The sequence below is a fragment of the Syngnathoides biaculeatus genome, chromosome 10 (genome assembly GCF_019802595.1).
Source record: "Syngnathoides biaculeatus isolate LvHL_M chromosome 10, ASM1980259v1, whole genome shotgun sequence".
Classification (NCBI taxonomy): domain Eukaryota; kingdom Metazoa; phylum Chordata; class Actinopteri; order Syngnathiformes; family Syngnathidae; genus Syngnathoides; species Syngnathoides biaculeatus.
In genome coordinates, this window is record NC_084649.1 from 17,371,658 (window position 1) to 17,393,812 (window position 22,155).

The window sequence follows — 22,155 nt, forward strand, 5'->3', positions numbered from 1 at the left end:
GCTTTGTCCTTTGTCACGTGACAACTTTTTCCAGTGATGGTCATTTGCCCGGAGTGAGCGAAATAGCGGCAAACCGCTGACGCTATTATTAGAATAACTTCATTAGGACAGCGGACTGGAGGAGAGGAAGAGACATGGCTGGTACAACCAATAAGTCATTTTGTGCCACTTGGAGAGCTGCAGAGTCGGAACGTACGTGTGTTAATGCAGCCACTCCAAAATCATTTAGGCCAGCGGAATGGGAGCAGTGATGGAAATCGTGTAGTCCACAAGATTCGCTGTGAGCGCTTTTAAGTGCTTTTAAAAACATCTCCAATCCACATCGACCACATTTATTCACCTTCATAGACACCGTCCCAAAATTAAATGGGTGGGAAAAAAAAAACCCCGGGCACAATCTACTCGGTCGAATTTGTTTATCATATTAAATAATTATAGACGCAAATTAATACGTAAGCATTTACGAAAATGGATGGATGAATCTGGGGCAGCACGTGGCTGAGCTGGAAAGCGCTGGCCTCACAGTTCTGAGGTCCCGGGTTCGATCCCGGCCCTGCCTGTGTGGAGTTTGCATGTTCTCCCTGCGCCTGCGTGGGTTTCCTCTAGGGACTCCGGTTTCCTCCAACTTCCCCAAAATTAATTTGACGTTAATTGGACACTCTAAATTGCTCCTATGTGTGATTGTGAGTGCAGCTGTTTCAAACTATGTGCCCTGCGATTGGCTGGCAACCAGTTCAGGGTGTACCCCTGCCTCCTGCCCGTCGACAGCTGGGATGGGGTCCAGCACTCCCGTGAACCTTGTGAGGATAATAGCTAAGAAAATGGATGGATGGAACTGAATCTTAAATTTGGTTTATCATTATAGTCCTACGCTAAATTGCAATTAATTTGGCGGGAGAAAAATTACGGTACGACATTTCAAAGGGCCACCAAAAAAAAAAAAAAAAAAAAAAAAAAAAAAACATTTCCCTGGCAGACACAAGTTTAAAGATATCTAAGTGGATGTAGCTAAGGTGCTTTTCAACGAGGCTATCGGACATTATGCTCGTTTGACATCCAGGCCATAGCGTTTGCCCATAAATCCGCGTCGTGCGGCATGTGTGAGTGCCGATGTGCAGTGATACATTCGTGCGAACGTCTCCCCGTGGGATGACGCATCTCCACTTGAAGCATACTAGTGGCTGGATTATGAGGAGAAGGAAGCAGTAAGGGGACTTGATGCAAGTATTAGAGGCTGCCTTGGTCGGCTTTGTGCTGCCGCCGCTGTGTGAGATGCCCATCTAAGGCTTCCTCAGCCACCTTGGTGTTCCCAAAGAACAGCCTCTTATATAAGAACACAGCGGCTAACGTACAGCACGGATGGCGGCGCGCCAAGGGAGTGGTGGGGGCGGCATGAGCTAAATATTCCTCTGAAATGTCCCCTTTTTTCCAGCTTTCTGGAAGAATTTCCTTCCTCAATTGCATGCTTCCCTTTTCTTCTTCATTCAAAAGCTCCTAAACAACATCCATATTTCTATACGTTACGCGTGTTAATGCGGGCTCGCACGAATGGATGGATGAGCTCCGCTCTGCTCGTGAATGGTGAAAGCGGAGGTACGGCGGCTTTTGTGGCGGATGCGCTCAAAGCGCTCACAGGCCCGTTTTGTTCACCGACACGCATGCTTTGGCAGCTGAGGCTGCTCTTTAAGGTCTGCGCACCAGCGGCACTTCATGGACGCACAAGCCAAAGCCTCAAATTAAGAAGCGATGCAGTCTTCTTTTAATCGACAGGAACAATCTCATGTGCACTCACTAAACTCAGTCAGAATACAACACATCCCTCTGCAAAAGTATTAGAACAGTGAGGCCAGTTCCTTTATGTTGTTTTTTTTTTTGCTGTAGAAATAATCAAATATTTCAGTTCAGCTTTCATTTCAAGGTATCTGGATGCAATATGTATCTAGAAGAGAGATTCTTTTCTTGAAACCTAACCAGTTTGGTTGCCCACTTGTCATGATGGACCTCTCCGACCTCTCAATCACACGTACAATAATAGCCAATCAGATAGCCGCGTTGTCTTAACCCCTGGTTTGAAGAAAATGGTCATCAGATGCGCTTGGGGAATGTGCAAATCTGATGAAAGATATCCAACTAGGCTACAAGGGGCCCAGTTGATTCATTTTCCAAAGCCTAAAACACAGTTGACAAAGTGTCTATGATGGATTAAGACTTGAAGAAGAGCGCGCGAACAACTAAGTGTGGAAAATATCAACAAACACAAGGCTGTATGTTCGAAGTTAAGTGAGGGAGAAGTAACTTCTGAGTTTGAATGAATTATTATCAGTGCTTTATACATTGCAGCAGAACAACTTTCACTTTGTTATGCCGAAGAGTCGGGTTAGAGGTATGTAAATGTGCCATGTCATGCTAGAGAAATGTCTATTTGCCTATTTGTATCACATCAGACTTTTAAGACAGAGCACTGAGTCTGATTACGAGCCAAGTCAAATGAATACACCCACTCACTTATAAAGACTACAATGATATTACCAAGGATCTTTCCAAGTAAAAAGTACTCACCCAGCTTTGCATGCGCAGTACGATTCCACTATTTCATTAACGTTTCGCTGTAACTCTGACATCTAATTCCGTGTTCATATCCTTGCATGAAATAGTTGAGACCTCTCTGTAGAACTCTCCCAGACAAGTCTGACGCATTTGGCAAAAAAACCTACCCCAATATTATCTGGAATATGCGATGGAGAAGCCAGTTATAACCTGTTATGGAAGATTGTGGGGGATGGCAACTGTTGGGGCGCAGCTAAAGATCGCCAGTCGGAAAGGTCCATTCCTACTAAATGTCCACACTCACTCTCAGATTTGGGTTTTTAGGCCTTTTTGGGAGGGAGGTTGACTAAATGCACTAGATGGGGTAACATGACCCCCACCCCCACAAAAAAAACACATCAAAGAAGCTGCGACAAAATCCAAGTGCAGCAACTAATAACGTCGTGCGGAACATTTTGTACAATTTGCAACTAAACGGCTGCGACAACTCGTCCCCGTGTGCGTCTCGAATGGGCATTTGAGATAATAGCTCATTCAGCCAGATCAGTCTGGGGACTGTTTTTGATCAAACGCTGCCCAGTGAGAAGCGTTTCGAATGGACAGCATGAGGCACAGGATAAGTGGATGGGAGGAGTTTTTTTTTTTTTTTTTTAAGAAACTGGTTTTCAATTCTGCGGATCCGTCCACCGAGCGCAGCGTCTGCTGCACTTGGACAGATTGGCTCCAATTGCAGTCTGCTACACTCTGAATATCAGATTAGACCAAAATTACACAAGCGCTCTCAAGGTGACGAGTTTGAGCGAATGCCTCCTGCATGTAAAGAGGCAACCAAGGACACGGACCGCCCGACTGCCTTCCTGTCTCCAAGGTGGCGGTGGCCGCGCAGCATGAAAGTCTTCCTTTTCTATCGGATGATGGAAATGAGGACAAAGAATGTGTGCCGTTCACTGCGACTATTCGTCGGGTCAAGTCTTAACTAAAGAAGCTTTAGTCTAAGAGCGCTAAAATGCTTTGAGCAAGGGGTCAAAAGTGTCACAATATTATTTTATACGGTATATAGAGGTGGATATAATCCACTCCACCATCAAAGCTTGTTGAAACACTAATTTAAAACCCTGCCTTGGAATGCTAACTAGATCTTGAAACTCTTATTTGAAACTCGAAAAGCTTTGCTTGAACTCCTAACGCAGGCTTGGAGTTCTAATTTTTAACCTTAATCTTTGCTTGAAACCCAAACCCAGGCTTAAAAGGGTGACTTTGAAACTGGAATTTGGGCTAGAAACTGTAACACTAATTTGAAACCGTAACTTGAAATGCGTAGCTCTGCCCACAAGTCTAACCCAGGCTTGAAATCACGGGACCACCTCAAGAAACACCAACCCTGTCATGAAATATTCATTTGTAATCCTAAACCTTGCTTGGAACCCTCATGCAGCAAACCCTAACCTTGGCTTAATCCCCTAAACCAGGTGTGCCCAGACTTTTTTACCCCAAGATCTACTTTTCAAGCAGCCAGCCTCTCGTGAGCTACCGACGCCAGGGGTTGATGCTCCCAATGTTATGTTATTAATGTTATGTCATATATTATATTTCAAATACAGAGTTATATTTTTCTGCACTGTATCGTCTGTGCTTTCATCCTGGATCAGTCTGTGCCAAGGTGGAATTTTAAAATTACACACCGTCTCATCCTGCACTTTCTACTTTGGTTTCAGACCAGACTTTTCCCACTCGAAAAGAGAAAATCTTGTCCAGTTTAACCACTTTTTTTTTCTCAATTATTCACATACTCCGACAGTCATTGCATTTTAAAACAGCAGCATTTCTTTTTTAACTTTCTCCATTAATACCGAAAGTAAACATAAGCAGCACATGGAGCTCATCTTTGCTCTACGTTGCCCAGACTGTGTTGCTAACTAAAGTAGCGGTAGTGGACGCCTGTCATTATAAAACACGTTGATGGGCTGCGTAAGTACTGTAACATTTGTAATTATGAGTGTACGTCTTTAAGAGCGGGGATGGGGTGCGGGTGTAAGGTACACTAGGAAAAAGAGTGTGGTGGAGTAGTGGTTGTTGTTAGAGAAAGTTCCGTGTGCTGCCTAAAAGATACCAGTGGCTGCTTCATTTCATTTTCCACCTCTTTCTTTCATATCAGTCAATACTCAAAATGTAGCTTTCAGTTTGTCTTAGTCAATAAGATGTATAATTTAAAAAAGCTCGTCACGGGTGAATACAGTAACAACACAACCAAATAGAATTCACAAGGAAAGAGACACGAACATCAATAAATGGATAAATAAATAAAATGTTTACCAGTATCTTTGTAGTGTAGGCGCTGTTGATAGAGATGGAATTGACGAGCAGGTCGAGGGATTTTGGGGGCAGCACCCCCGGATCGGGGATCTCCTTGTAGTGCACGTCGCCAACGTAGCACTGCACGGCCGTCATTCGGTTGGTGGTGAGCGTGCCCGTCTTGTCCGAGCAGATGGCGGTGGCATTGCCCATCGTCTCGCACGCATCCAGATGACGCACAAGATTGTTGTCCTTCATCATTTTCTGTCGGTCGCAAATTCAGAAATGTCTTAACGAACCCTGTCTATTAAAAACACATGACCACGCGGTAGCGCCCGGTGGGTCACCTTGACGGAGTAGGCCAGAGAGATGGTGACGGCCAGCGGCAGACCCTCGGGCACGGCGACCACCAGCACGGTCACGCCGATGATGAAGAACTTGACAAAGTACTGGATGTAGATGGGCGTGCACTCGGGCAGCCAAGGGCGCTTCTGGACCACGAAGGCGTCGATGGCAAAGTACAACACCAGGATGATGACTGTGATGGCCGACATGAGCAATCCTAGGGAAAAGATACAGGACAGTGTTACACGTCGTTTCTACTTCCAAACCCTCATTGAAAAAAAAAACCCTTACTCTGGCATGAAATATTATTTGAAACCCAGGCGCATGTGATAGGATACAGGAACAACGTGAAGCAGCATGTGGCTCATGAACCAATTTTTCCAGGCTCTCTTCAGGCTTAACATTATCCAATTTAATGTTTGCTGTGACGAGGTGGGTCGTGCGGTAAAGCAGCAAGTGCCGTGTTGAAAAGAAGACCTTGTGTACTGCACTCTGATTGTCTGCTATATGCAATTTCTCCTCTTGCTTCGACTAGGTGACGCAGTATGTGGCTCATTAACCAACATTACTTTGTAGACTGTTTAAATGAACATGTTTATTATGTGACAGATGAGTGCTTTGTTAATCTGAAGATTTTTACTGCATTCTTTTCTTCTTTAGGCTTGGTGAAGCAGCACGTGGCTCCATACCCAAGGCTATGTTACACACTGTCTTCCAAGTGACACTAAACAAGTTGTATGCTGTGGGCGTGAGGTCCTGTGGTCTTGCAAAAGCAGCTTCCTTGTTTACTGAAGACCTTGCGTTCGTTTTTCTTCATGTCTGCTCCACAGTATGTAGTTTTCTTTTCATCTTCAGGCTTGAGGAAAAAGCACCTGACTCATTCGTTTCCCAAGGTAATTTTTGTATATTCCGAGTACCGTATTTTCCGCACTATAAGGAGCACCTAAAACCCTTTAATTTTCTCAAAAGCTGAAGGTGCGCCTTATAGTGCGGAAAATACGGTAACTGTAAAATCTGGATGTTTGTTGTCACAAGGGTGGCTTGTACTGACCAGAAGACTTTACTGCATTTGCTGTTTTGCAATTTATCACAATCTTTCGACTTAATACAGCAATATGTGCATAGTTCACCATTTTATTTTTGGAAAGATCTGATCTAAGTAACTAAGAACAATTGTACTTTGTCACTACAGCAGCTCCTCTGACATCAGCAGCCGTGTTTGTCGGAAGACCGTTTCTACTTCATTACGCCCAACTCTTCTTTGCAATTTAACCTCTTCTTGAGACATAGTGACACCATGTGTGGTCATTAACCCAAGATATACTTGTCAGCGCTGTTCCAAGTACCTGTACAATATGTTTTCAGTCACGACAGCTCATACAGCATCAGAATCGTGTGTACTGAATTACATCCATTTTTTTCTTGTTCTGGAAAGCAACAAAGACAAAAAAAAAATCCCAGAAGAAGTAATGGTGTTCCCCAGAGTTAATAACAGCTATGCGTCGCCATACGTGCGGCTGGAAAGCATATTTTCCGTGGCTGCCTCTGAACCCCGAGTCACCTCGCAAAGCTTCAGAATGCGCTTAGCAGCCGCCACACTGGGTGTCAGGCAGAGTGCACGGCAACGCAATCGTAACATAAAGCACACACACACGCGAGACAATCACAAGCTCCCGCAGTGAACAAAGTCCACAAGAGTCTGCGCCGAAAGCACCCGACGATCCGAGTGTATGCTAATCCATCTGCTGCATTGCATTGTTCTGACACCACGTCCTCATTCCGTCACTCACGCCGACCGGCTGATGTAACGCCGTCGCTATGACAACAAGGACTTTCTTTGAGGAATTCTCGGAAGAAATGAAAGCTTCTCCACTAAAATAGCACTTCAAACATACTTTGGTTCTTATGCAACTTTGAAGTACTTAGCTCGGAAAATAAACTACATGCATGTTACACGCCTTTGCTGCAGAGAGAACACCCACAATGTGGGCATGATGGAATGTGTGCTGTACTATAAATGCCTGCCAATACGCACACGCACACTCCTTCACACCCTAAATTGTATTAGAAATGTTTCTAGGTCCTCACGTACAAGATTATTTTGAAAAAACTCCATGAGAAATCACATCAGCAGACTGTCAAGGGCAAGCCAAACAGACTCAGCGTAGCGTGAGGCCCGTTTTAGACGAGCTGAAGGAAACCCGGGAGAGGCGTTGAAATACCCGGGAAATCATTTCATGTAGTGCAGAACCCAATTATTCCTGAATCTTCCTTTTTTTTTCTTTTTGGCTTGTCTGTGAAAATGAATGGCTTGTCTGTGAAAATAAATAAATACATCTTTTTTAAAAATTTAAAACATCGATTTCAATAATACAAAATAATTTTGCATAAAATAAATAACTGACTGCCGACCAGTTCAGGGCGAAGTCTGCCCCTTTCGCCTGAAGCTAGTTGGGATAGGCTCCAACTTTCCCGGAACCCTTGTGAGGATAAGCGGCTTGGATAATGACAATGACAAGACAAAATAAATAAAATGTGTCTTAAACTTACCAAATTTTGCATCCTAACAAATGGCAAAAACATTCCAAAATGTTTGCATGCAGTGTGTAGTACTTGTGCTAATATAACTTAATGATCATTATTATCTATCCATCCATCCATCCATTTTCTTTATTGCCACTTATCCTCACGAGGGTCGTGGGGAGTGCTGGAGCCCATCCCAGCTGTCAACAGGCAGGAGGCGAGGTACCCCCTGAACTGGTTGCCAGCCAATCGCAAGGCACATGGAAACAAACAGCCGCACTCACAATCACACCTCCGGGCAATTTAGAGTGTCCAATTAATGTTGAATGTTTTTGGGATGTTGGAGGAAACCGGAGTGCCCGGAGAAAACCCACGCAGGCACGGGGAGAACATGCAAACTCCACACAGGCGGGGCCGGGATCGAACCCAGGTCCTCAAAAATGTATGGCTAACGCTTTACCGCCTGATTCACTGTGCCGCCCTGATCATTATTAGAACTAAGAAATTAATTCCATTAATTAAAGAAGGGCTTAACAAACTGTGAAAAAGATGAAATATAAGCAAAATTCAATTGTATGTATGATGATATAATTAAACAAATACATTGATAATAAAAAGGTAAATAAAAAGTATGGTTTTTTTTTTTTAAAGAATAATGTAGGTGCTTCGGAAACTAAAGTGGCTGTTCAATCATGAAAGATTCCAGAAAAATGATCAATTCCAAACTAAGATTCTTTTTTTTTTTTTTACTGTTTATTTATTTATTTATTTTTTTTGGGGGGGGGGTCGTCCATCACCTGCTTTGCCGATCTGGACAGCCAGCTTGGTGAGCTTCCCTTGCAGCACCGACTTCTCCTTCTTGGGAACGGACACTTTCTTCCGTTCCTTCTCCTCCTCGCCCCCCTCGGCGCTCTTCAGGGGCTGCATCTCCATGGCGGCCGCGCCATCCTGCTTCTTCACTGCAAAGAGCACAAAAACCAGAGCGAGCAACCGCGTCAGGTAAAGTGAGTTGAGGCCACGCGAAAAGGAGGAAAAATGAACTCGGGGGTTAAGCAAGGAGAAATCAAAACAGGAGGTCATAAGTAGGTAGGCAGCTTCCTTATCTTTGGGAAGAACATGATCAATGCCAGCCAATAGGGAAAACATACGGATACAGTCGTTAAAAAAAGATCCAGGATGGGATTTTAAATTCCATAAACATGCATCTATTAACAGACCAGAGACCAGGGGAACACAAAGGCAGCCTCCTATTTTTGGCCACTACACTGATCTGGCCTTTTCCAGGTTGGGCGTTGGCCAGTCTTTGGGCCTGTGAGTTTTGCGTACATGAGATGGGCACCTACCGGGTGGTAGGCACACCCTCATTAAAATATGTTTTCCTTCATTAAGTAGTTTGGGTTGGGTCAGCACCGGAAAAAAGTGGGACAATGCCAACAATACACATAGAGCCTGTGGAAAACGCCCCAGAGTTATTTATTAGTCTTCTGTTCCACTTATCCTCACTAAGTGAGAAGAAAATACTGTGTAGTCATCTGTATAACGTAGGTGGTCCAAGTATTCATCACTTTTGTGTTTGTTTTTATTGGAGCGGACAAGTAGGTGCGACTGCAAGCAGAACACGCAACTCGGTCGGTAGCTCGTGTGCACCGGACGATACATTTGCTGTGCGCATCAACGACAAAGTAAGTGGCAGCTATATTGTATGTTAACTTTGTCAACAGCTTAGCTTAGCTCAACAGCTAACTTGATGTCATTTGTATTTGTACTAATTTGATTTTTATTATTTATTCTATGTTTGGGTTCACTTACCAAACGGCATTTGATTATTTCTCCCGCTCAAAGTGTGAATCCCCAATATTTGTTTTCCTTCTTTATGTTTTTATAAACTGAAAAAGATTTTTTATCACCCTTCTGAAATACCTGTTTTGGATTCATGACCAGTGTCATTGTTTGTTTTATTCAATTTCAAGTCAGGTCAAAACGGAAATGACATTCCATTTCAGTCCCTAATTTTGTCGGTTTCACGTAAAGCAACATTGTGTCTGTCTTGTTACATTGTTATTACATGTGTCCTGACCAACATCAACAAATGAACCTTTAACTCACGGAAAACATTGATTTTGTAGCACTTCATGATTCTATAACAGTACCTCTGCCATAGACCGTAATACAAAGAATAATTTCTCAATCCTGCAATAGGGATTTGTAAAAAAAAAAAAAAAAAACGGGCTCAAGTCCAAAAATTGTTTATCAGTAAAATACATTATTACATTATTCATGCCTTTTAGAATATATCCACTTTTTGATCATATTACTTGCACTTTATGCGGTTTTAATTGTCTTTTTTAAAATATTTTCTGTCATTTTTATTGTTTTATCTTAAATGTTTTATCTCTGTTTTCAAACGCCTTTAATCATGTAAAGCACGTTGAGTTACCTCGTGTATGAAATGCGCTATACAAATAAATTTGCTTTGCTTATTATTTTGCTTTCAAAACCCATTTCGTAATGGTACAAGGAATACAACAACTTTTCAGATGTTAGAGGTGGCATGAAATATATTTGCATGTAAGTCCCTGTCTACTTCACGCTGCTTTTTTAAAAATAAATAAACGTCGGGTTTCTGGGAGAATCGGCTAAATTCTGTAAAGCCTGCATACATTGCTGCTGGTTAGAGAAGAACGGAAAGGGGTAGAATAGACTTTTTTTTCTGGTGAAATAGGAGAGACTATTCTTTCATTTAGTGTGCGTGTATATAAGTCGGAGAACACAATATTCTTGTACATCTTGAAAAATCAGTCCGACGGATTGCCTTTGCTGTAAATGGCTGGCATTGAACGAGTTGAGCGCCTGCCTCAAGTGTCAACTACGCTAGTCAACCACAAAATGAGAGCCTAAAGCGTCAATGTCATCAGCTGTCGACCGTGAAAGAGTCAAATACGAAATGAGCGCCTGACTCGTCAACTACGACTTGGGAGCCTCAAGTGTCAACTAGGGCGAGAGCTGAGATTTAACCACAAGCTCAAGTGTCAACCATTGCATAAGAGCCTGAAGAGTGTAAAAAAAAAATGTATATCTTACAGTCTTTTTCAAACTTATACCGGATCTCTTTATATAGTGTGAGTTTTCTGATCACCTTATGCACATTTTTTCTTTCGGCTGGTCCCGTTGGGGGTCGCCACAGCGTGCCATCTCAGATGAATGCTCATATATGTTTGGCACAGTTTTTACGGCGGATGCACATAACGGTTTAAAAAAAACCGTTGGGGGTATTACGTGAAATAAGCTATTCCATGCAATTTAATTATTAAAAGATAGTACTGCAAAAGTATTGTGGAGGTTTCCCAGGTTCAGAGATGACCTGGTCATGTTGCAGAGGCTGCTGACATCACGACAACACATCAACAAGAACAACAATGGGACGACAAAGCAGTGGCAGACGCAGAGGGGAGGAGGGTGGTGGCGGAGGAGAGGGGGTTTGTAGTCTAAACTAATAAAAAAAAAAAAAAAAAAAAAAGGCCAAATGTGAGCTCTGATAGCGCCCAACACTTTAATTGTCTGGTAGAGTTAAAGCCCCGGAATCCTTTCCTGCATTAGAAGCGCACAATCCTCATGGAGACGAATTGAATGTAACCTGCGTTTGACCCACAGCTTAAACTGCACACCAGAGAGAGGGAGCAAGAGGGGAGGGTGGCGGGGGGGATAGGAGGAGGAAAGGAAGGGCTGCGGGACGGATGTGGTCTGGTTACCTTTAATCTGGTTGCTCTCCATATTGCCATCTTGCATTTTACCTACGATGGAGACATACAAGACAGTAACGACAAAGATAACCAAGGCAGACATGTCAACAAAGAATCATCACATGGACACACACACACACACACACACACAAAAAAGACACAGTGAGGGACCCCCTCCCAACACGAACAGATAAAACAGATACAGGGAGACAGGAAAATGACTTTTAATACAACATTTTGGCAACATAGAAAGTGATATGCAGGAGGGTTGGATTGCAAAATTAAAAATCATTCCAAACTGGGCTATGATGTCTTCCTTTATACCGATGGAGGAAAGCCTGCCCATTTCCCTTTTTGCCACCCCGCAGCAGTGTGTGACCTGACCTTAATTGGATATGCTGTTGGCTGTGTTGTAACAAAGTCCAGGTAGAAAGTTGAATGCCATCCCACAGCAGTTTGTGACGAGCATGAGCTCAGCCTGGCTTTTTCTCTTGCATACTCTTCATGTTTTTCCTTACGCTGGTGAAGTTCTTGAACTCAGCATTTACTGGATGACTTACAACAAACAACTGGTTCAGGGGTGGAAATCCATCCCACAGCAGTGTGACCAGTATGCGGTACCAGGGTGTGTATGGTGTGCTCCCTTGCATTAAAAAGCTTTTGGATAAAACAACGATTAGGGAGTGAATCTGTACTTTTCATTTCGATTATGTGAGAGAGAAATTCTGATACATTGGAAGTCGGACACTTTTAGGCACATATCTCTTGAATGGACTTTGCATATGTATTGTGAGATAGAGTATGTTGTGCAAGGGTTCAGGGGTTCCCAGACTTTTTTACCCCAAGATCTTTTTTAACTTTCTCCATTAATATTGAAAGTAAACATAAGCAGCATGTCGAGCTCGTCTTTGCTCTACGTTGCCCAGACTGTGGATGCTGTCATTATAAAACACATTGATGGGCTGCATAAGTACTGTAACATTTGTAATTATGAGTGTACGTCTTTAAGAGCGGGGGGTTTGGGGTGCAAGGTAAACTAGGAAAAAGAGTGTGGGAGAGCAGTGGTCATTGTTAGAGAAAGTTCCGTGTTCTGCCTAAAAAAACAGTGGCTACCTCTTTTAATTTTTTCCAGTACGTATGTGAATTGTACCATTGGATGTAACAATCGTAGAGGGATCTCACTCATTGAATCACATTGCAACATGCCACAAACTGAATAGCTGTATGTTATACTTTCAATTTGTTTTGGATTTTTTTTTTCACGCAACGCAGGATATTTGCGAAGAGACTGCATCAGCGGTGCACATGCGCACAGATTAGAAGGAACATTGGTTGACGTCTTTTCTTTTTTTTTTTTTTGCCTCGCAATCGACCAGTCAATCGCGATCGACGCATTGAGCACCCCTGCAGTAGATAATAGGAATTTTGTGTCCTAATCGTGAGAAAAGCGGTGAATTCAGAATGCTTTGTATGAAAGAAAAAAAGATGTTGTAAAAAGCCACTAATCCTCAATCAGAACCGTTCAATGACTCAGACCCTCACTGAGTGTCTCTTAGTTTTATATCTGTAGAAAATCTATTATTTTTCCACCAAGAAAAGCTCTTTCCCAGTCTTTTGATGTTCTATAGTTTGAGGTGTTGCAATTCCGCCCCCCCCCCAAAAAAAAAAAACATTAGGTTCAAGGTCAAAATAATTTTTCTAGTTGAAATGTTTTCATTATCTCCTCTTTTTTAAGTGAAATCACATAGTCCACTTTATTTTTTTTTTTTTTTTTGGGGGGGGGGGGGTTTATATTGCCAAAGAACCCAAAAGTGTGTGGGTCTTGAAATATCATTCAAATGCTCCAAAACGCCTGGCAATATGGCGAACTCTCCTTTGAAAACATCAAGCAGTGAATGAGTTAACGGACTACTTGTGGGATCAGCTTGTCCACGATAAAGTGAAGGCAGACAACCACATCGGTTGACGTCTCCGTGGTTTCAAGAGGCAGGCAATCCCACGGCCGTGTGTGACCGGGTTTTCCCAATCCATAAACTCAACCGCCAAGAAGAATCAAACACGAACTTCCCAACCTTCTGGTGCACGTTGACTTTGAGTGAGCTGCATACAAAATATTAATGAGCTATTGATAGTTCAATGGCACACTTCAGCAAACGCACAAATTGAACAGGCTTCAACATGGCATGTAGCATTTAACACGGAGCACAACGACGGCGCCGACAGCACACGATGGAGACGGCGTGCGCAAAGTGTGTGTGCATGCAGGATCACAAACTCAAAGTGAAGCCGAATGAATATGTGAAGAGGGAGAGCGCAAGGGCTTGAAGAGAAAAAAAAAAAGCCTCCCACACGGTGAAGTTACATAAGGAGGGAAAAAAATAAATCAAAACTTAAGTTTGGGGACAGAGAACTTAATTTGCCGGTGGATTCGTGCTTGCTCAAGGAAAGAAGTTTAATTTTAATATATGTCTTGTTCATATGTTGACTTATTTTCTGTAATATTAGCAGTTGCAGCGTGGATGCCGTTTATCTCCCCGGGGCTATAATTACACTGATGAGCACTAATTGACTAAAAATGACGCTGAAAATCTTTCCGGCCGTGCTTTAAATATTACCAGAAGAATGCCGGAATCGCGCATACGGTTGCACATTGTCGGATTCACACAGCACCCGCCAGAGTTGTGGCGAGGATGACAAAATTGCTGCATCCCGGCACACTGCAAGGTCGCCGTCACGCTACAAATAATCGCCCGGCCGTTTCGAGCGTGAGCAGCACATTGCCGCCGGTCTCCTAGGAGACGCCGCTGTGCCACGGTGAAAGGAGTTCATCTTTTATTTCATCCTGAAACTGCGAAAAAGCGGAAGACAAAGATTTGGAATGAAGGAAATAAAGAAGATGGCTCTGAGCTTTTGGCAGCCAGATCCTCATTTATTGTGAAATAAGAACATATGTGGTCAGGTTAAAAATACAGTATTGTTTGAGGAGGTTTTGTTAAATATAAAGATGGATGCTAAGTCTAGGAATATTTTATATTTTCAGCATTCCTCTACCTTCCTAATATTTATTTTATTATTCACAAAGACAAAGAACAAACACACCATCAGGAGCATCAAGATTTTAATGTCTATCTGACAAGCAGGTATCATAAGGAATATTTGGAATTAGGATTATTTTTCTTTTTTTTTTAAACCAACTAAAGTTCACAAGTTCTTCTACCACTGCTACACTATATTCATAAAAAATGTATAATTTTGCAATGACGATTGTTTTTTTTTAGGGGGGATTAAAGCTGAGGCGCATATTTTTGTACAACCTTACTTGCATTTTCGGCTCCATCGTGTGTCTGGTGAGCCCAAAAGGGGGAATGTGTTCATGTATGAATACGGGTTTATTTATTTTTTTAATTTTTGGTAGCTTTATAATCCTTAAAAAAAAAAAAAAAAAAAAATGCAGTCAACAACATGATCAGAATCGGGGCTCCTACAAACGTGCTTAAAAAAAATAAATTTGACATGAAATTGGGTAATATTCAAATTTTTTGTACATTTGGTATGCTACAGAGAAAGAACATATTAGCGAGAGGACAGGATGTGTTCAAGCCTGACCTGTCTGATCTGCAAACAACTACAGTGGAGCTCACGCTCTGTCGTGGGACATCAAGCCAGACACGAGCAGTTTTACAGCTCCCATTTTGCTCATTTTCCATTGTCCTTTCCTTTCATAGAACTGAACCGTTAACTTAAAACCAAGCCAACCGAAATTTTTTGGGTATGCTCAGATTCTGATTTTTTTTTTTTTTTTGATGTACTGTTACTCCCCAATATATATTAACGATGCACAAACAATCTCCTGAACAATCTCCTGTGTGTATGAGTTCTTTCTTTTAGGTGCTCATTTAGTTTAAACCGCATAGGTATGGATTACTTAAAAAAAAAAAAAAAAACAGCATGAAAATAAACGGTCAAAAAATATGTTATAGGAGTGAAATCAAGATTAGGAACACCTTGAAATTAATTAGACACTGGGTGGGCCACATCTTGACTGGGGCATATCAAACCTGTAGGGTGGGGGGCAGAAATGTATGAGGGGAAAAATAGGTAGAACTTAAAGGCCAAGCAGAGTGTAGGAGGCGATGGATTCATGACAAAAGATGACGACAGAGAAAGGATCAGAGGTTTTGTCAACCTACCATTTATAAGGTTGGCACCTCCTGGGGCGTTAAAGCCCGCCGCCCCATCCGTGGCAATTGTGGCGATGGGGTGGATGGGGGGATGCGAGCAGTCTAGCCAGAAACAATGGAAGCCCGACGTAAACGGACACACACGCAAGTACAAACACAAGACAGTGAACAGAAATAGCAGGGTTAGAAGACGTTTAACAGTTTCTGCATCTTTATTTAGTCAGGACTGGTGCTGTTGACTAAACATGTGTACAGGTATCGTTACTATTCATGTAATTTAGTAGCCTAAGGGACTAAAACAGTATAACAAGTAAAACGGGGACAGACACAAAACACATATTCTAAACATATTGTTTGTGGGAACGAATGGCCGCAAAAGAACAACTTTTAGAACTGCTTAGAAATCATCATCACTCATCTGGTGTTGTACAAAAAAAATGGAATAATAGCGGAGCTATTTTGGTTATTTGGCATCTGCCATGTAAACTTTGTAAAAGTGAATTTTCAATTCATTATAATTGAGTAAAGAGTGACGCCTCAAAGTGTTTTTTCCACGTGAATGACTTTACTGTTCACAAACAAATTTATTTAGTCATTAGATGTGGTCACTTTATCTTTCTATCCTTAATGATCTAATTAAAAAGTAATTGCACTGCGGCGCTCAGCGGTTTTTGGCAGGAGAGCTTAAGACGTCTCGGAAATTTGTACTCAAAGTTTTAATATACTCGATATGTATACGCTTGAGACTAAAGAAATGTTGATTTTGCTCCAAGACTTAAAGAACTATTGAAAAGAATAGATAAACTTTCTGTTTCATTGATTTTTTTTATTTTTTTTTACTAGTTTAACAAACACACTAAAACACATTCCACAAATATTCACATGCAGCTCAAATCGGGGGAATTTGTGGTTTTTACACCAAAATGGGTCCCTCCATCACGCTACAAACACAGGTCAAAACATAACGTAAATAAAAGACGAGGACAGAATATATAGCTGACTCAGTCACAAACTGACAAATGGCTCAAATGACTTACCGAAACAGTCACCAACTAACTGGCAGACTACAAGTCTTAGCTAATAACAAATTGACTGGCTGACTGAGACCAAATAACAGTGCAACTGACTCACTGACCAACTACGTAGGAGGTAAATTAGGGATTGATGACAAGTAAATGAGTTACAAACTAACTGACAGACAAGCAAACTCTTTGACCGACTTGAAGTGACTGCTGGAGTTACTAATTGACTGTCCGATTAACGGCCTACCTATCTTACTGACTGACCAACCAACTGCGCCAAGATAATTAGTCATTGACTAACTCACTCACTTATTGATTGACCAAATACATAACTAATTAACTCGCTAACCTAACTAGGTAACTAACTATCTAGCTACTGACTATCTAGCTAATCAACTAACTGATTGACTTACAACTGAGGAACTGAAAACACTGAGCACTAACAAACACACTAAGTCCTGTAACTTCCTCTTATATAAAGAAACTGACATACTAACTCACTGACTGATCAATTAAGTAACTAACTGATTGACTGACTGACTAACTGATTAGATAACTGACTTTTAGACCTACAACTGACTGAATAACGTTCAAACTAACCAACTGGTTGAATGACTGACAAAGTGCCATGGTAACTAACTAACTAACCAACTGGATTACCACCTATTAACAAACTCAGTAACCAACTGACTAGCTAACCACCCGAATGATAAACTGGCAAAAATTATAACTAGGTGAGTGAGTGACCAACAAAATATCCTACTCATTTGGTGACTAGCTACAGTAACTAATCAAGTGGCTGACTAACTGACTAGATAACCAGCTCAGTAATTGACTAACTGATAAACTAGCCTACACACTGACAAACCAACCAAGTGAAAACTAATTTATTGACTAACTAACATCCTGAAACACTCACAAGCTCACTAACTGACTAATCACCTACGTAACTGACAAACTGACTGACCGACTGCGGATGCTAGCTCTATTATTTCAGTGAGCTTGATTCATTTGTTAAAACCCAAAAGTGTCTTTTTTCGAGAGAGTAAAAGTGTTGAGGAGATGGTGACTTCTGGCTGATTTTAAGAAAGCGTTAGAAAGACGAGAGTTAACAGTTAAAGGGTTAAAGGGTACCACCCCCAGGGGTGAGACAAAAGAGGGTACTCTACCTGTGTTCTGGTGTCCGTCCTCCACTGCGCCTCCTTCCAGGCAAATGTGGAACAATAAGACAAAGTAAAGGACAAGAAATCTCCTGAGCTCCATTGCAGCTCGACACCCAACCACCAAATAACCACAGGACACAATTCGCACTATTTCAAGTATGCACGTTACAAATGTGATTAAGCGGAAGGATTTCAGACCGTGAGGATGTTGCGGGGGGAATATGCGCCCATAGAGAACACATACGAGTCGCGTCTTCATTCTTACAAATCAAGAATGCAAAATCGTATCAATAGCTTGCCTTTCTTTTCTTTCTTCTCTTCTTCCTCCACTCCAGCCCCGAGAAGGGTGAAAATGATTCCAGTCTGAGAGTTGACGCCCACTGCGGTCACCACCATGCGCCCTGAGCCCTCCATCACATGGGTCCCTGCGGTTGAGATGTTGGTTTGGAAAAGTTTTTTAAAATTGATTTACACATTTTATGAAACACATTCACAATTCAGAGTCGTCATTTAAACTACTAGGCATATTTTTGGGATGCAGGCCGGAACATACCGGAGAAAACATACGCAGGCAAACTACACACAAGCGAGGCCAGACCAGAACTGTGAGGCTGATGCGCTAACTTGTCTTAATTGACAATATTCAATTGAATAGAGAGGATTATAGTCTGATGACATTGTTCTAACATTTATCCTTATGGATATAGTTGAAATATAGTTGACGATAATGGAAAATCCTGAAAAACTGTAAGCGCACAAGCAAACGCGTTCACATGCACACAAAGTGCTCACGATTAACCTTTGGGAGAATGTGGGTGAGTTTGAGGCTAATTAATGAAGGCGGGAAAACGGTACACGGCTAATTATCCAAGGAGGGGAAAAAAAACACTAAAGAATGATAATCCACTTTTTTGTCAAATTTAATCAGAGATATTGTGCAAGTCCTACGGCTACTGAATGGGATTTATCTCACACAGCAAACACTTAAAATGCCTCAAGATAAGTTTGCCACTCGCAAAGGGGAAACGCATCATCTTCGATATTATATTATTCTCAATTAATGCCAAGGTAGTGAATTAAATGTGTTTAGAGAGAATTCTGCATCTAAAAAGTACGCTTGTAACACAACGCAATCCTCCAAAAAAACTAAACGAATACTGTCACTCTTCAGTTGTGCCTTGACTTACGAGTGAGGGGATGATAATTGCTCGGTCCACCAGATCAGAAGTGTCAAACTCATTTTTGTCACGGGCCACATTGTAGTTACGGTTTCCCTCAGAGGGTCGTTATGACTGCGAAACCCTAAAAATCTTGAATCACCTCATCACATTTATGCATGAAATTTGAAATTTTGGTACAGATTTTAGCAAGAATCACCAAAGTTAGCACACATGATATTATAAATAATACATAAAATTACGTGGTGGGCCAGATCTGGCCCCCGAGCCTTGAGTTTGACACCTTATGCACTAGACAAAAAGTTTCGCCAACTGCCTGCCTGGTTGTGTTTAAATACACTGTGGCAAAGAATTTGCTTATTTTTAAAACACTTCCAGCAGGCCGCATGTACACCTTAGCTAAAGTTAGCATTGGCTTGTTTGCGTAAGTCTCCATTGTATCAGTGAATATGCAGACAAAGCCGATTCTGCGGTATTGTGAAAATACATCCATGACTAGTGTAAGTCCACACACCCCTCCCTACACAGTAGCTGTGGAAAAAAATCAATCATTTCTCATTTGTAGCCACCATTAATTTGACCTATAACCTAAACTTTTTCTTTTTAAATCAAACGTTTGTAGAGGGGAAATGAGGAGAAAAAAAAATATTCACGTTAAATGGGAGCCAAGACACACTTTCTGATTAACACCAAATAAAGTTCAGTTGTTCTCGTAGGAGTAACTAACTAACAGGAGGGGGAAACAGTGGACCGTCACTGTGTATAGTGGGGTTGGGGCACTGCTGACCTCAACTCGGGATCTTGTGTGTCGGTGAGGAAAATACTTCGAAGACCTCCTCAATTCCACTAACTGGGTATCCTTGCTAAAGCCACTTCCCCCGCGACCCAAGCCGGAAAAGTGGTAGAAAATGGATGTATGTTCTAGGAGGCTTTTCATGACATTGTTCTAGTCAAAACCCTGGCCTTTAAAAAGCAATGTGTTGACTTATTAAAGAGTTTGTTCACATACCAGACAGCAACATGGGGTCTTTGTCCGCGGCCTTCTTCACGTGATCAGACTCTCCGGTCAGCGACGACTCGTCAATCTTCAGGTCGTTGCCTTGAATCAATACGCCGTCAGCAGGGAGCAAATCACCTGAGAACAAAACGGCACTTGGCATATAAGTGACATTCTTGCATTAAAACGGTTGTGGTACGTATATGTATATGTATATTGCATATGCTTAGACAATTTGTTGTACGATATGAAGCAAAAAAGTACCAACTTTACATATTGTTACATGTGCAGCCTTTGATATATATGGTACAATTATTGCTGCTGCCGTTCCAATTCCATTTTTATCCATTTATTCATGTATAACTTGACATTTTTCATTGACGTACACTTGCCACGTCCATCGCTGCTCTCATTCTGCTCCGTCTGATTGTTTGATGTAGCAAATAGATGTGCTTGTGTGCTACTAACATGCACTTAGCTGCTGTAAAATTACAATTCCCCCATTTAGGGACTACTTAAGGCTTTATTCTAATCCATTTCATTCTTGATAAAGTACCGGTAGTCAATTAATCAGGAACTACTAGGGGCAATTTCGGGAGGAATCAAAGCAAGGCATGCTTGGATGAGCTTGGTGTCCACCCTTACTTTGGTCCATGTAAAGGGGCATCCGCTTTGCATTTTGTTTGCACAATACGCTTTTTCCCACTGGTTTGCACCTAGACTTGTCTGTCGCTCTGCAATATGTACTTGTCACAATTTTATCAAAAAGCCTTGGCTTTTCTCATAATATGGAGGAAGCGGAAGAGGAGATGGGGAGCATCTAAAAGGAAAATTGTGACGGCACAGCGGGATCTGAAGGAGTTGAGGCTCGTCCGGTTGTGAGCCACAGCTCCACAAAGACCACTTTGAAGTGTACTCCATGCTGAGCGGGGCACAGTTTCTTTTTGACCAGGTCACAGCACGTCATCTGTTTTGTGTCCCAGAGCTAGGCACACTTGGACCCAATGTTGACTCCTCCATTTTCTCTTCCATGCTGTTGTCGCTGGAGAAGCCCAAATCTCTTGTTTACGCTGAAGACACTCTGCCACCATTTCTCCAATTGGATGAGCTGATGTGTCCTAACAGTGCACTGCCCGCGAAATGGGCATTTTTCAATCCAGGCACCACCTTGTGCGCCCTTCCGCCGCAGGAGCATGACACAATTAATGGCTTGGTGGACGCCGCACTGCACAGGGGGATGTGCAGGATGAACATTACACAAAAACACATCATTCACAGTCCTTTCATTTTTCAAGATTTTGTTTGAATGGAACTGATTTTGGAATAAGGCTGTAACACAAAAAAAATTGGAAAAAAGTGAAGCAATCTGTGTACTTTTGAGATTCATTGTACATTCTTATAAGCGTCATCAGCGTCACAGCTGAGCAGATGTAGTGGACAGGGCAAACATACAGCAGATAACCATACTCACATTCTCCCCTAAGTAATTTAATCTATGTTTTTTTTTTTTTTTGGTGGGGAGGAAAGTGGACTTAAGAACTTGGAAATCAACTTCAAGGCAGATACCCACCATATTTAATTTGCGCGATGTCGCCCACCAGTATGTCCGACACGGGCAGCTGGATGACTTGGCTTCCGCGGACCACCTGGAACTTCTGCTCCTGCTCGATGCGGCTCTGCAGCCCGCGGAACTGCTTCTCCTTGGACCAGTCGTTGAAGGCGGTCACCAGCACTACGCAGACCACAGACAGGAGGATGGCAGCGCCCTCGATCCAGCCCGCCTCCGCCTCGCCCTCGTCCTCCACGCCGCCCTTCACCGCGCCACAAGCTGTCCGAGGGAGAGATGTTGATGTGTAAAACGTTGCCATTTCCACAAATAACTTTTGCTCAAATAGAAAAATATATTTGGTGTGTGGACTTGGCAAAGGGCTGCTCATTGGTCCTATTTGGGAGTGAATCTCAAACACAATGCCTAACCCAACCCCAAATCTCCAAACCACTATAACTGGATGTCAAGGATCATGAATAATTTGGTTTAGACCATAAAAGTCCTCTGGCTGCATTGCAAACTGGAATATGTGTTGTGGACATTAAATTTGCAAATGAAATGTATCGTTTTAATATTTAATTTTATTGCTTTGATCCAGCACGCACTAATAATAGTGCA

General features: G+C 42.2%; 1 protein-coding gene across 8 annotated transcripts in view; it reads right to left on the bottom strand.

Annotated features, from left to right (window-relative positions):
• Positions 1-22,155, bottom strand: part of atp2b2 (ATPase plasma membrane Ca2+ transporting 2) — a 115,719-nt gene that overhangs the window by 35,249 nt on the left and 58,315 nt on the right. For all 8 annotated transcript variants that reach the window (XM_061831481.1, XM_061831483.1, XM_061831482.1 and 5 more), the window contains 9 exons: positions 21,559-21,816; positions 20,001-20,126; positions 18,113-18,238; positions 17,820-17,852; positions 15,638-15,730; positions 11,457-11,498; positions 8,505-8,666; positions 5,187-5,401; positions 4,861-5,103 (listed from right to left, as the gene is read on the bottom strand). In XM_061831481.1, the coding sequence (XP_061687465.1) occupies positions 4,861-5,103; positions 5,187-5,401; positions 8,505-8,666; positions 11,457-11,498; positions 15,638-15,730; positions 17,820-17,852; positions 18,113-18,238; positions 20,001-20,126; positions 21,559-21,816 (1,298 nt within the window). The remainder of the gene's footprint in view (positions 1-4,860; positions 5,104-5,186; positions 5,402-8,504; positions 8,667-11,456; positions 11,499-15,637; positions 15,731-17,819; positions 17,853-18,112; positions 18,239-20,000; positions 20,127-21,558; positions 21,817-22,155) is intronic.